The sequence below is a fragment of the Mauremys reevesii genome, linkage group 12, assembly GCF_016161935.1.
Source record: "Mauremys reevesii isolate NIE-2019 linkage group 12, ASM1616193v1, whole genome shotgun sequence".
In the NCBI taxonomy this organism is placed as follows: Eukaryota; Metazoa; Chordata; order Testudines; family Geoemydidae; genus Mauremys; species Mauremys reevesii.
In genome coordinates this window covers 1,082,217-1,094,890 of record NC_052634.1, presented here as the reverse complement: position 1 = coordinate 1,094,890, position 12,674 = coordinate 1,082,217, and the positions used below count along the sequence as shown (strand labels likewise).

At 47.0% G+C, this 12,674-nt stretch overlaps 2 protein-coding genes across 5 annotated transcripts in view; both read left to right on the top strand.

Moving 5' to 3' along the window:
• Nucleotides 1-2,910, top strand: part of KMT2A (lysine methyltransferase 2A) — a 56,674-nt gene extending 53,764 nt beyond the window's left edge. For 2 of the 3 annotated variants that reach the window (XM_039496266.1, XM_039496267.1), the window contains one exon: nt 1,064-2,910. In XM_039496266.1, coding sequence (XP_039352200.1) covers nt 1,064-1,339 — 276 coding nt within the window. In that variant the 3' untranslated portion in view covers nt 1,340-2,910. The remainder of the gene's footprint in view (nt 1-1,063) is intronic. The other variant, XM_039496268.1, reaches the window with a different exon arrangement.
• Nucleotides 2,911-6,609: 3,699 nt separating this feature from the next.
• TTC36 (tetratricopeptide repeat domain 36) lies at nt 6,610-11,996 on the top strand. Of its 2 annotated transcripts, none has more exons than XM_039496567.1 (4): nt 6,610-7,953; nt 9,845-10,033; nt 10,887-11,170; nt 11,742-11,996. In XM_039496567.1, exons 1-3 carry the CDS (start codon nt 7,938-7,940, stop codon nt 11,153-11,155), a joined length of 474 nt encoding a protein of 157 aa, XP_039352501.1. In that variant the 5' UTR covers nt 6,610-7,937; the 3' UTR covers nt 11,156-11,170; nt 11,742-11,996. The 2 variants fall into 2 exon arrangements, with proteins under 2 accessions (XP_039352501.1, XP_039352500.1); XM_039496566.1 differs by having other exon boundaries at nt 6,610-8,525.
• Nucleotides 11,997-12,674: the final 678 nt, after the last annotated feature.

Genomic DNA, 12,674 nt, shown 5'->3' with positions numbered 1-12,674 from the left:
TCTTTCACAGGGGTTATGGAACTGAAACCCTGTGTAACTATGGAAAAAATATATGCCCTAATGTGTGGAGTCTTATAAAATATTAGCACTTACATAGTACTCCTAATCTTCAGTGTACTGTAAAACAGCTGATCCTCACAGCCTTCTGTGGGGTAAGGAGTACAGATGGGGAAACGAAGGCAGAGGAGCTAAGCTGTTTGCCCCAGTTCAGAGAGGGGATTGGTGTCATAGCCAAGATGAGAACAGAAGCGTTTCTGGCTGATATTCCTGTGCTCAAACCACTAGATAATTCATCTGACAACATAAATTGTAGAGGCCAAACAGATTTTACATTCTGATGTGTGTTTGCTTTGAAGAAGGCCTGAATTAAATGCCCATTGTTGGCAACTTCTCCTATACATATCAGCAATTTCTTCTTGAAGACTCTTTTCTGTTTGTGTTGACGTAGGCATTTGCAGAATAATGTTGAACTGAAAATAATTATGAAAAAGAGGAAAGTATCACATTTGTGACGTCCCAAGTGCTTTCGGACAGAGCTAAAACATGTTTGTGGTGAAGTCACTAGTTTTGAAGTCCAGTTGCAATGCAGTGTTATGACCTCCAGCAGCAGTTTGTTGAGAATGGGCCCTGATCCTGGCCAGACTTGGTCTGGGGGGATTGCAAAGGTGGGTTAAAGGGAGTCAAGTAAATGTATAGTGCAAACTTCAATAGGTGTGAAAATTGCACCTGAACTCTGTAGTTTGGGGTTCTAGACTTCCCAGTTTTTCCAGCACTGACTAGAGCTCTAGCAGCACTTCCTTTGCTTCCTCCAAGAGCTTAGGAAATATTTGAGCCCTGCATCAGCACTTCGGATTCAAAGGGTCTGAGAATAAAATGGTTCAAGCAAGTACCTTATAACTGAAGAATGGCTGCAGGATTCTAAAGAGATCATGGTTCCACGCCGACTACATTTTGATTTCTCTTGTTTGGTTATGGTAATAAACAATCTCCTGAAACTCCAGGCAGGGGAGAGGGACTCTTGGCTTCCCTAAACTCTAAATGCTTTTCTTTCCTCCATGTCCAGGGGATTGGCTGCTACATGTTCCGCATTGATGACTCCGAAGTGGTAGATGCCACTATGCATGGAAATGCAGCCCGCTTCATCAACCACTCATGCGAGCCCAACTGTTACTCCCGTGTAATCAACATTGATGGCCAGAAACACATTGTCATCTTCGCCATGCGCAAAATCTACCGCGGGGAGGAACTCACTTATGACTACAAATTCCCCATTGAAGACGCCAGCAACAAACTGCCTTGTAACTGTGGCGCCAAGAAGTGCAGGAAATTCTTAAACTAAAACTTTCATGAGCTGTGAGTGAGCCCTGAATGGCCTGGGGCAAACCAAAGTTACAATGCATTTCCTTCCCACCACTGGGGAGGGAGAGGGGAGGACAGAGACAGAAATGAAGATTGACTGGGGCTCAGGGACGTAAGTGATGGCTGCGCTTCTCCGTCGGAGTCCACATCTTCATGTCTCACATGCGCACACTTATCCTTGTGAAAGACACGGATGATCAGAGAAGATCCTCAATATGATTGTTATACTTTTTCCACTGCCCCCCCGCCCCCTTTTCCCCCCCCCTCCAGTATTTGTCTGTCATTGTGGGATAGTGAGCGGGAGAGGGGAAGGGTGGATGGATGAGGCAAAACAGACCAAAACCCATATATATGGGTAGATGCCTCAGATTTTGTCCTTCTTTGTTGTTTCTGGGTTGTCAGGACTCCGTGACCAGCTTTGCCAGGAACGGCAATGTGGGGTTTTCAGTTTCCTTCGCTTGTGGTGTCATAATTTTAAAAAGCCCAGTACTTGACTGAGCTTTTCTCCAGGAGAGAGACTGTATCCCATCAACCAGCTCAGTGAAGGACGTTCTGAGTGTCTGGTTCCTTCCACCATGCATTTCCAAAACACTATTTGTGAGCAGGCTGGGTCTTATCAGACTTCTTAGAGCAGCTGTAGGTGGCCCAGTGCATTTCTCTTGGTTGGTCTGTCCTTTATTGGGGCCTTGGAAGATTAAATAAGGCTGGGGTAACCTACAGCACCCTGTAAGTGAACCGAAAAGGGTTTCACTAGCCTTTCCTCTGAAATTCCTGTTTTTGTATAAGAGAATTCCTGGCTATCTTTAGTAAAGGAAGGGGCTGTGTTGGGTTTATACCAACTGATTACAGTGATTCACTCTTCAGGATTTACAGCCCAAAGTGGAAATCCTTGGTAGCAAAGGCCTTGTTTCAGTAATTAAGTCCTTTGTAGAGTAGAAACAACTCTTCTCCCATGTTTCTGCCATCAGAAATGGTCACTCTTCTTTGGTCTAGTGAGCTGAAGGGTTTTCCAGCCACATAGAGATCTGCCTCCCTGCCTCTGAGCCTGTCCAAGCAATGGAAATCCATGAGCGGAGTAGCAGGACCTGCAACTGTCAGAAATGGAGAGCAGTTCTATTAGCCAGCCAGTACTCCCAAACAGAAACTAGCAAGGGAGATTTGCTGAGATTTCAGCTGGAGAAGCTCTGCGCAGATGGTTTAAATAATGTAGTAGGATAAATGAATCAGGCAAATGAGTGAGTTCTCTAAGCACATCCCTCTCTCTAGATCCATTTCTAGGTTACGGTTACGTCAATCTTCCTTGTAAGACATAGGAATAGGCACCAAAAGGGGAGTATAAAGGCTCAGTAGACATGCAAGGCCAAACACTAACAGTCTGAGCATGCTCCTTGTAGCATTTAAACATGTGTTTAGGAAACCTGTTTGCAACTGCCACAATTAAACCCACCTGAGTGAAATAGTAAATCCATTTAAAAAGCATAACAGAATGACACTAGTCCTAGTTCAAACGGGATAATTCCCTCCCCCACCCCCCTTTTGGATCCCCAAAAAAAAAAAGCCCCAACCCTGTTAAATTAAGTGATTGGATTTTACTCTGTTCTGTTTACAGTGTAGTATTTAAGGTTTTATAAATGTAAATATATTTTGTATATTTTTCTATGAGAAGCACTTCATAGGGAAAAGCACTTATGACAAGGCTATTTTTAAACAGTGGTATTATCCTAATTTAAAATAATCTGTGTTTATTTTCATAGGATGGTTATAGGAAATATCTGGCTGGACATAGTCTGATCCTTCCTCCAGAGAGAGGGATACTTTTATTTTTATTTTACTTTTAATCTTGTTCTGCCTTGTTGACTTAAGTAACTGTTTCCTGGAAGCTTTGGCTGGACCTTAATTATCTTGATTTGTCAAGGGAGAGGGCATGGGGAACAATCACCCAACTCAGGAGGAGTTTGACTCAGTGGAACTTTATTTGAACATCTGTGTTAACATTTTTTGGTACAGTTTTCTTACCGCTGGGCAGAAAGAGGCATGATTCTGCCTTGACACATGCCACTGTTCCATTTATAGAAAGGTGAAGGAGAGGGGGTAACAATTGCTATCTTTACTTTTCCATTAGTTTGTTCAGAGCTCAGAATTAGGAATATGGCAGGAAATACGAATTTTTCCACCTTGCTCTTTCCACTTAAATCTTGCAGAGCAGATGTGTCCTCCTCAGTAATTCACTGATTCTGCCAGGATACTTACTAGTGAGTGGTCTCTCCATCTCTGGAGAGATCACTTCAACTTTAGCCTAGGACTGTGATTGGTAGCAGGGACAGCCAGCTTCCTATCACTCACTACTGTGCTTCTAAAGCAGCTTCACTGGATAAAGAGCCAGAGTGAGTTTTCATTCTTGGAAAATTCTCAACTCTTCAACCAGAGAAACTTGGTCCTGTGGAAATTGAGCAAAGCAATAGAACCCCAGCCCTGCCTTTGTTCACCATCATTGTTAGGAACAAGTGTAGGATTTGTACCCACCAATGCACTTCTCAGCCCCGAGTGCCTCTCACTTGAAAACATATGAATTTTTCCTTTGAATAGTAAAATTATAATGTACACCCACTCCTCTCATGTGTCCCTGTGGACAGGCCATCTACAAATTGCTGAATTAGCAAATTGAAAGGCTGCTATGAAACAGCATCAGCAGCCACCTATGGAAATTGGACAGCATTGACTAATAACTCCTTAGCGCTCACCGCCTAGCACTATGTATCTGTGCCATTCAACCCCAGAGACCTCTTCCTCTGACCTGAGAATGAAATGCAGCACTCAGAAGGGTCAGGAATTGCTGTTTCCTTTTTTTATTGCACTGTGTGATTATTATTTTGTAAAACTTTTTTTAAAGGAAAAATCAAAGTCAAAGCTGCACGTGTTACTGAAATGATTTGATGCACTGACAGTTTGGGAATGCACACACACTGAGAGGCCAGAAAGCATGTCTGGGGAAATCTCAGCTCAGCATCCCTAGAGACAGCTCTTCGTGGCAGTGCTGGGGGACAGTTCCAGTGCTGGACACACCAGTGAATTTTAACTTCAGAATGGTCTAGTTCAATCATTTTTCCCCTTCTCCCTCCTGCTGATATCCCTTAATCTGGCAGAGAATCAGCCTCTGCAGCTGACAACAATCCCATTCTTGTCTCTTGCCAAAAATCTGTGTAGCTATCAGCTATTTGATAAGCAAAATTGAGTCCTCACCAGAAATCCACACTAAGAGCAAGCTCTGATCAGGAAACACTGCTCCCACAAACCCCCTTAGGAAAAAAACACAAGAAGGAGGGGGGGGAAATAAGTGAAGGAGAAAACAGAAGAGAGATACCACCTGAGTCCCTCTGAGAACCGGGCACTAGAAATTTCCTCTACTGTGAGGACTGAGAGCACAAATGGATCAGGCTAGAATGTGGTAGAAGATCCAGCTCACTGAATGCTTTGCTGCTATACCTGTTGTGGCTGCCTTACCTAGCAGCCACTGTGGCCAGTGAAACTGTCTGTAAACCAGAGAAGCTGAATTGTGCTGACCTACAGGCCGGGTCGGGATCCCCATGGCTCTCCACTTTCATTGTTCTCACCAGTCTATCTCCAGCATAGAGGTTTCCAGTCACTTACAGGTTTAAACAAATAAAAGGAAGGTGGGGAGAAGCCTTGGCAGCTAGTATTTAAGTTTTCAATGATTCATTGGTAAGACAAATGCCTATGTGCCCTTTACCCCTGTCCTGCCCAGGCTAATAGTGAGCACAATGCAGCTTCCTCGTATATGAATGTATATTTTATAAGGACTGACATAGATCATGATATCTGAAAATACTAAAAGTCAAACCTTACGGCGTTTATTTTTATTTGTACAAACCAATGTTTTTAAAGGAAAAGCGGGTCATTGCAAAGGGCTGGGTATAATCTCTTTCTTTCATTTTCTTTCATTTCCAAGCAATACCAGGTTCTTCAGCAAGATGGTCTTTGTGCAGAATCATGCCATTCAAACCCATACTACTGGTCCATACTCAACACACTTGCGAGTTTTTTTTATAACTATAAATATGATATATATATAGGAACTAATATAGTAATGCACCGTGTAATGAAGCCTAGTTCAGTATCGGTCCATGGCTTTTAATTCTCTTAACACTATAGATAAGGATTGTGTTACAGTTGTTAACAAAGGCAGGAAAAATAATCAAGCTGTGTACTTCTGGGTTAACAAATGTAAACCGAAGGGGGCTTGCTTGGCACTAGTGCAGAACATCTCAGCCTGAAGAGTGACAGCATTCACATTCAGGAGCTTGCTGCAGCAATGAAATACTTAGCCCTCAGGTTCCCTGCTTGAGGATTTTTCTGACCTTCAATGTTACCAGTCAGTACTTGTACAACTTGTTTTTGGGTTGGTTTTTTTTTTTTTGGATTTTTTTTTTTAATTTTATTTTGGTTATGAATGTTGGGGTACCACCTGCATATAGAGAAAATGTGTTCTGTGCTTTCCTGGTATCTTTTTAACAAGGTACTGTAGCTTTGTCTATCAACCAAGAACTATACTTGTGGTGTTTCTTTTATTAAACTTAACAGTCTCTTTAGTAAATACAGGTAGGTGAATAATTGTTCAAAAAAAAAAAAAGCTCTACAATGGCAAGGTTATGTTCTAGAAATAATACATTTCTCGACAACTTATCATGTATAACAGATCTTTTTATTTCTTTTTTTCTTGTGTTCTTCCAAGCTTCTGGTTTTAAAAAAAAAAGGAAAAAAAAAAGAAAAAAGGAAATGTCTAAAGTACATCAGTGTTAACTCCCTGTCACAGGGACGAAGGAATTACTTTAATAGTTAAAAAACAATGCTGAAAGCTCTGCGAAAGACTGAATGTAAAAATAAAAAAGTGTATATAGTTGTAAAAAACAAAAAGGAGTTTTTAAACATGTTTATTTTCTATGCACTTTTTTTTATTTAAGTGATAGTTTAATTAATAAACATGTCAAGTTTATTGCTGCAGAGGGTGACTCTTGATTTGCTTTATTTTTAAAAAGCTGGAGAGAAGGCGCTCAGCCTCATCATGTGAATCACCCTTTCTTCAGAAAAGACACATTGGTATCGTGGCGTCATTATTACTATTTGTGTTGTAGTGCCATAGATGTGACTGTTGCACTGCGAAAGAAATGAGTCCCTGCATCAAAAGGGGATGGTTCTTGACAGGTAACCTTGAAACATAAGGGCATGCAGTGATGTCATGAAAGAAAAGTTAGACGGTACAGACAGGGGAGAAAACTGTGCTTGGGAGGTTTGAGAATGGGTAGTGTGGAATTCGAGCTCCCTTTACTTTTACCAGGAGCTGAAGAGGAGTCTCCTGCAGTAGTGTGGCTAACGCTGTATGAAGGGATACAAGCGGCTGGGGTAAAAGGTATGTAGAGAGGGAAGAAGCTAAAAACAAGGCAATTTTGAATTGGCTTCTGAAAGCTCTGGGATATTGAGCAGAGTTGCTTATGGAGATGATGGTGCAGGCAGCAGTACTAATGGAGAGTGAGCTATTGAAGGGTAAGGAAGGAGGCCTCATCCCTCCCAAGTCCTTGATCCCTCCTGGTCACAGAACAAGTGAAACACCATTTGTAAAAATCACCCCGGTGTTAAGCAGACCCTGTGCCAAGACTGTGTGTGTACTTTGTGACTTGTGTGGGGGGTTTTACTGTGGCATTGGGCATCCATGTTCTAAGCTCTTCAGGAAACAGAAACATTCACATCTATTCAGCATCTCCCTATCATCTTGGCCTGTGGTACAGAATTAGTTCAAAGCATTATGGAACTCAATGGCAGGAAAGTTAACGACATGAGTGTAGTCAATATTTATACGCCGGTAGAGCCCAAAGGCCTCCGCTGGGGTTGGGGCTGCATTGCAGGGCACTGTGCAGCCAGCCAACAGCCACGGATACACCGAGGGGATGCGGATACGACAAACAATCCAATGAATCGGGAGGAATTGGCCCTGCTGGGTTAGTTTCATGGCTGGTGGATGGCTGGTTTCAGTTGAGGGCGAAGGAAAGAAGGGGAAGAACAGGCCCCGCTTGTCGCCTGTCCAGCAATGCCCTTTGCTGTGGTGCCTGGAGAACCATCCAGAGGGGCATCCTGAGGCGGACAAGACAGTGACAGTGGGGATTTTATCAGGGGTTTTCCTCAGGCATGGAACCAGCATGGAGGTGTCTGAGGGAGAAACGGCCTTGTGGGCAATGAAGACTGGGAACACTGGCAAAGTGAACACAGGTTGACATCACCATAGGTAAGTAGGTCACCAAGTGGAGTGGGGCAACATTATGAACTGCCTTGAAGGTAAAGACAAGTATCTTTTATTTGATATACAGGTGAAGGAGGAGCTGGCAGAGGGACTTGGGGCCTGACGTCAGAATCCCAAGAATAAGGTCTTGGCAGAAGCATGGTGAAGACACAAGGGGAGTAAGGGTGCAGGAGTCCAGGCCAGATGAGGAGAGGGTTCTTTAGCCAAGACATTCAGGGATCCGGGCTTGGACAACAAATTTGGCTGTGTATGCAGGGGGGAAAGTCCGATGCCAGAGGAGGCGTGTAAGAAAACTCAAGATTTAGCAATGACCTGAATGTGCGTCCAGTTTATTTCCATGTCTGTGCAATAGAAACTGGTAGTGCTTTGGGTGGGGCTAGAATCCCTTTCCCTGCCCTCTCCCACACACGTCCTGTTACTGACCTCAACGCCTGTGATGGTTTTAGTGAGTTCAGCTCACATTTGACATTTGGAATGTCTGGACCCTGCAATTCCACTGCTGTCCTTGCCTGCAGTTAACAGCCAGCAGGCCCTCTGGAGGCTTTATCTGCCTCTAGCATTCTGCCCCGGCCAAAGGGCCATGTGAACATTAACTTCCCTGCTGCTCTGCAGTGCAGTGCCCCCGGCTCCTCCCCCACTCCTATTGGCTGCGTTTAGGCCAGTTCCCCACTTGTGTCTCCAGACCTCATTCCTGACTTGCTAGAGGTGCCTTTTCCTGCCTGTCTCCCTGTGCTGCTAAACATGGCGACAGCCAAGGACAGAGCGGTTCTGCAAACGATCTTTAACCCCAATACTCCTTTTGGGGATATCCCTGGGTTAGATGAGGCAGAGGAGGCAGCGGCAATCCAAGGGGAAGGTGAGGTTTGATTCAGCAGCAGTTGTACCTCTGGGGCCTCAGATTCTTGCTGGTAACAATGTCTGTGCAGTAGCTGTGATTTACCCTTCCCAGTGGCAGACTTTGCCACTGAGGAGGTGTGTGCTGGCACTGGTTAATGAAGGGAAGAACTGTCTTCATTGTGAATAATGGCACTGCTGTAATCCAAGAGAAGTCAGTGGAGCTACACCAGGGAAGAACTAGTCGCAGGCATGTTGTGGAATGATCCAGTGTTCCCCTGGCAGTAACTGGTGGGGCCTTGGAAGCTAGGGCAGAGCTCCCTAAGGGCTGGAAGGAGAGCATGACATGCCGGTTGCACTAACTGACCCCTAATGGGACTGAAAGCTCTTCTCAGCCCTGGAGGGGGAAATCTCTACAATGCAGACAAAGTGAGGCAAGAGAGCTGCCTGCTTGCCTCTTGCTATGCCGCATGTCTGTTACTTAGATGAGAAGAGAACAGCAGGTCCCTGCCTCTATTCTTCCTTACCAGATAATGGTGCAGCTGGGAATTGGGGGAGGGCCCACAGAGCAGGGCCACAATTACAGAAGGTGGAAGCAAATACCTGCCTGATCACCTCAGCCTACTTTCTACATTCGGCCAGTTACTGAAGCATCCTTGGGCCTGGCAGACTGTCCTGCCATGAGCACCAATACAGTTGGTTTGAGTGGTGCCTGTGCAGGCATCTCAGGGCCATGTCGCCTTCCCCCAAACTCACAACATTGTGACAAATAACCAAGGAGTCTGGGCTGGATCAGGGTGCTGAGTGGATCCCAGCGGACCCACCCCTGGGCCAAGCCGTCCTGTGGAAAGGGGTCACGCAGGAGACAGGAACGTTCCTCTTCTAATTCATTGGGGAGCAGCTTGGACACTGGCCTCGGGGCCAGGACCCACGCACTTCGCAGTGAGGTTCCTGGTCTCTCTCTGCGGCAGCAGGGCCAGGTGAATCTGAATGTGTGTGTGGAAATTAAACGGCATGTTGGATTTCAATGCAGCCTGCTGCCCAGTCTGCAGACCTGCCTGAGTAAAGGTGTCCAACGGGGATCTGCTGTCACAGCAACCCCTGACATGCCTGGACACCTCTCTCAACCCTTGGTGGATCAGGAAAGCAGAGCCCAAGATTAGCTCAGAGCCCCCATATTAACCCCTGGTCCAGTGGGCTCGTCTGTCCCATGCCTGGTGGTGGTGAGACTCTCTCCCCTCACTGTGCCCTGGTCTGGCACAGGGGATCACCCCCACCCCCAAGCTCGGTGTCTGCCCCAAGCGCTGCATAAATGAGGCTTTTCCTTTATGCATGTCACAGATGGAGCTTTCGCTGCAGAGCTGCTGGAGCAAGTCAAAGACCTGGAGCTGCAGGGGGTTTTGGCGGCTGAATCGGGAGATGTGAACACAGCCCTTGAGAGATTCAGCCAGGCCATTCGGCTCCTTCCAGAACGAGCCTCGTGCTACAACAACCGTGCTCAGGCCCTTCGTCTCCGAGGGGATGTGGCAGGTAAATGAGGGGAGTCGTGGTGGGAGGGCTGCAAACGGATGGTCTGACTGGTTCTAGGAGTGACTGGGCCAGGCGTGGGGTCTGATGGGCAGCAGTGCAGTCACAGCATAACATGTGAATAGCACACAGTAGAGAAGTAGGTTATAAGCTCAGCACTGAGCCAGGAACTCCTAGGTTCAATCCTGACTTGGTACCCAGTTTTTCATGTGATGTCCCTGTGACCCAGGACTTTCCTTTGTGGGTCCTGAAATGCCCCTGTTTTTTTGGTCCTATTGTTTGTTCCAGTGTGTAGTAACACTGGGTAGAATTTGCTCTGTATTTACCAGGAACACGCTTTCAGGGTGATGAACGGGGTTTGGGGTGGAGTAGGATGAGTAGAGACACTACTGGAGGTGCACTGGGGCTCACGGTCAGTGTTCCATAATAGATACATTCAGAACAAGTGACTGTGAAAATCTCTCCCCTCTGAGAACCTGCCCATGTTGTGGATGGGTCAGGAGCTGGTGCACAGCATAGAAAATAGGCACTTTTTTGTCTATTGAATGAACATTTCATGACCCTAAAACAAGTCCTCACAAAAGGACCCTGTTGTTTTATTTTGAAAATGGTGTTCCAGCATCTCAGCTCTGAGACCCCCTTCAAGCATGGCTCTGGTCACTCCCCTGTGCCCCATCTGTACGAGAGGGATAATACTTTGCTCTTCCAGCAAAAGGCAATGGAAAGTATCTAGTGCTGTGCCTAGTAATCATGGATCTGAACCCCCAGGAGCCCACAGCTGAGTTCCAGCACATTACACTGACCAAGGGCAGGCAGAGTTCACCCTTCTTCCTTTCTGCCTTCTGTCTCCACACAGGTGCCCTGCAGGACCTGGACACAGCCCTGCACCTCAGCGGGGGCACAGGCCGTGTGGCGTGCCAGTGCTTTGTACAGCGAGGTCTCATCAATGTGCTGCAGGGGCATGAGGATAATGCCAGGCAGGATTTTGAGCAGGGAGCCAGACTGGGTAGCGCCTTCGCTCGGCACCAGCTGGTCCTGATGAACCCCTATTCAGCGCTCTGCAACCAGATGCTGTTGGAGATGATGAGGAAGCTGCAGAACCCAGACATCCAGGGAAGCAACTAGAGCCCATCTGTCCAGGCAAGGGGTCAGCTGGGATTGTTCTGGGGGAGAGGGTTGCTAATGAATCATTCTGCTGGGCCAGGCAGACAGGATGCCCTCCACCTACCCCACATAGAATCCTGAGCTCTCCACTGGGGCAAGGGGAGCCCAGATCAGGGGTTCTCAGCCATTTTCTTTGAGGTCCTCCCCCTTCCCCCGCCAAAATAAAAACTCCACGGTCCAACTGTGCCAGCACAACTTTTTCTGCATATAAAAGCCGGGGCTGGCATTAGCGGGTAGCAAACAGGGCAATTGTCCATGGCCCTGCAAAGCTAAGTTGCTCAGGCTTCAGCCACAGGTGGTGGGGCTCAGACCCTGGGCTGCAGTCCTGTGCAGCCAGGCTTTGGTTTTCTGCCCTGGGCCCTAGAAATTCTAATGCCAAACCTGCTTGCAGCCCCCTGGGTGAGAACCACTGGCCTATATCGGTGCATCCTGAGCAACGCCCAGATGTTTGTGGGGAAGTTTGTCTTTTGCAGAGCCTGAGGCATCTCAGTCCTGGCAGCCTCCGCTGGCCTGGCACAGAGCATGATCTGCAGTGTCTTTGTCACAGGCCGGTTCCCAGATGAGGCCTCCAGGCAGGTGAGGCACCTGGCAGGGACTCCCCAGGAGCTGGGCACTGTGTACAAACCAGCACAAGCCACTTCCTCCCCGGAAGCATTTGTCGTTTCTGGTAAAGCTTTAGAACCTCCTGAGTGGATCGGCTGGATCAGAATTGCACCGTATTCCGGACAGGCCTCCCCTGTGGCCGTTTCTCACGCTTGCCTGCTCCAGAGAAGAGCTGATGCTGCTTCACCTTGGGCATTGTTCTTCCCCATCCCAAATAAACTCTCTAGTTTGACTGGTGCTTGGCTCCAGTTGTCCTGGTGTAATTCATGCTCTTTTCACTTTTAGATGTAAGTAGTAATGAAAGAGTGCTCAGAAAAACCCCGCCCCTTCCGGTGTCCCTAGCAAACGTAGCCATTGGGTTCTTCTGTTCCCCAGCTCCTTGTTCACATGTCACTCAGCTCAGCTGGGGCCTGAACTAGACTGGCCTATGCTCAGTAACAGTAGCCCACTAGACAGTGCACTGGACTAGGTCTTTGGAAACAGGATTCGTTTCCCTGCTCTGGCCCGGACTCACTGTGGGCTCACGGGCCCGTCACTTACTCTTTGTGCCTTGGTTCCTTCATTGGTTGGGCTTGTCTTTTTAAACAGTTGGCATTTCTGAGGCAGGGACTCTCTCCATGTGCACATTCAGCACTTCACATGATGGGGCCTTGATCCTGACTGGGCCTCTCTCTGCTCCTGTTAGATGCGGTTTGTGTACTGATTGCTTTCCCACTGCTTTCACTGGATTGCACTCCCTCTCTGGGCTCAGCATGCTGCTGCTGTGTTTAGGGCTCCAGTGCTGACCCCCAGGGCCTGTCTAACCCCAAACATTTCCCACGTGAAATCATGGCAAACACCCCTCTTGACACAGGGGTTTTTAACCCTCTTTTCATTT

Coding starts and splice junctions, on each gene's coding strand:
- TTC36 (XM_039496566.1), top strand. CDS start 8,411: ATGGCGACAGCCAAGGACAGAGCGGTTCTGCAAACGATCTTTAACCCC. Junction 8,526..9,844: donor AGCGGCAATCCAAGGGGAAG/GTGAGGTTTGAT, acceptor TGCATGTCACAG/ATGGAGCTTTCGCTGCAGAG. Junction 10,034..10,886: donor TCTCCGAGGGGATGTGGCAG/GTAAATGAGGGG, acceptor GTCTCCACACAG/GTGCCCTGCAGGACCTGGAC.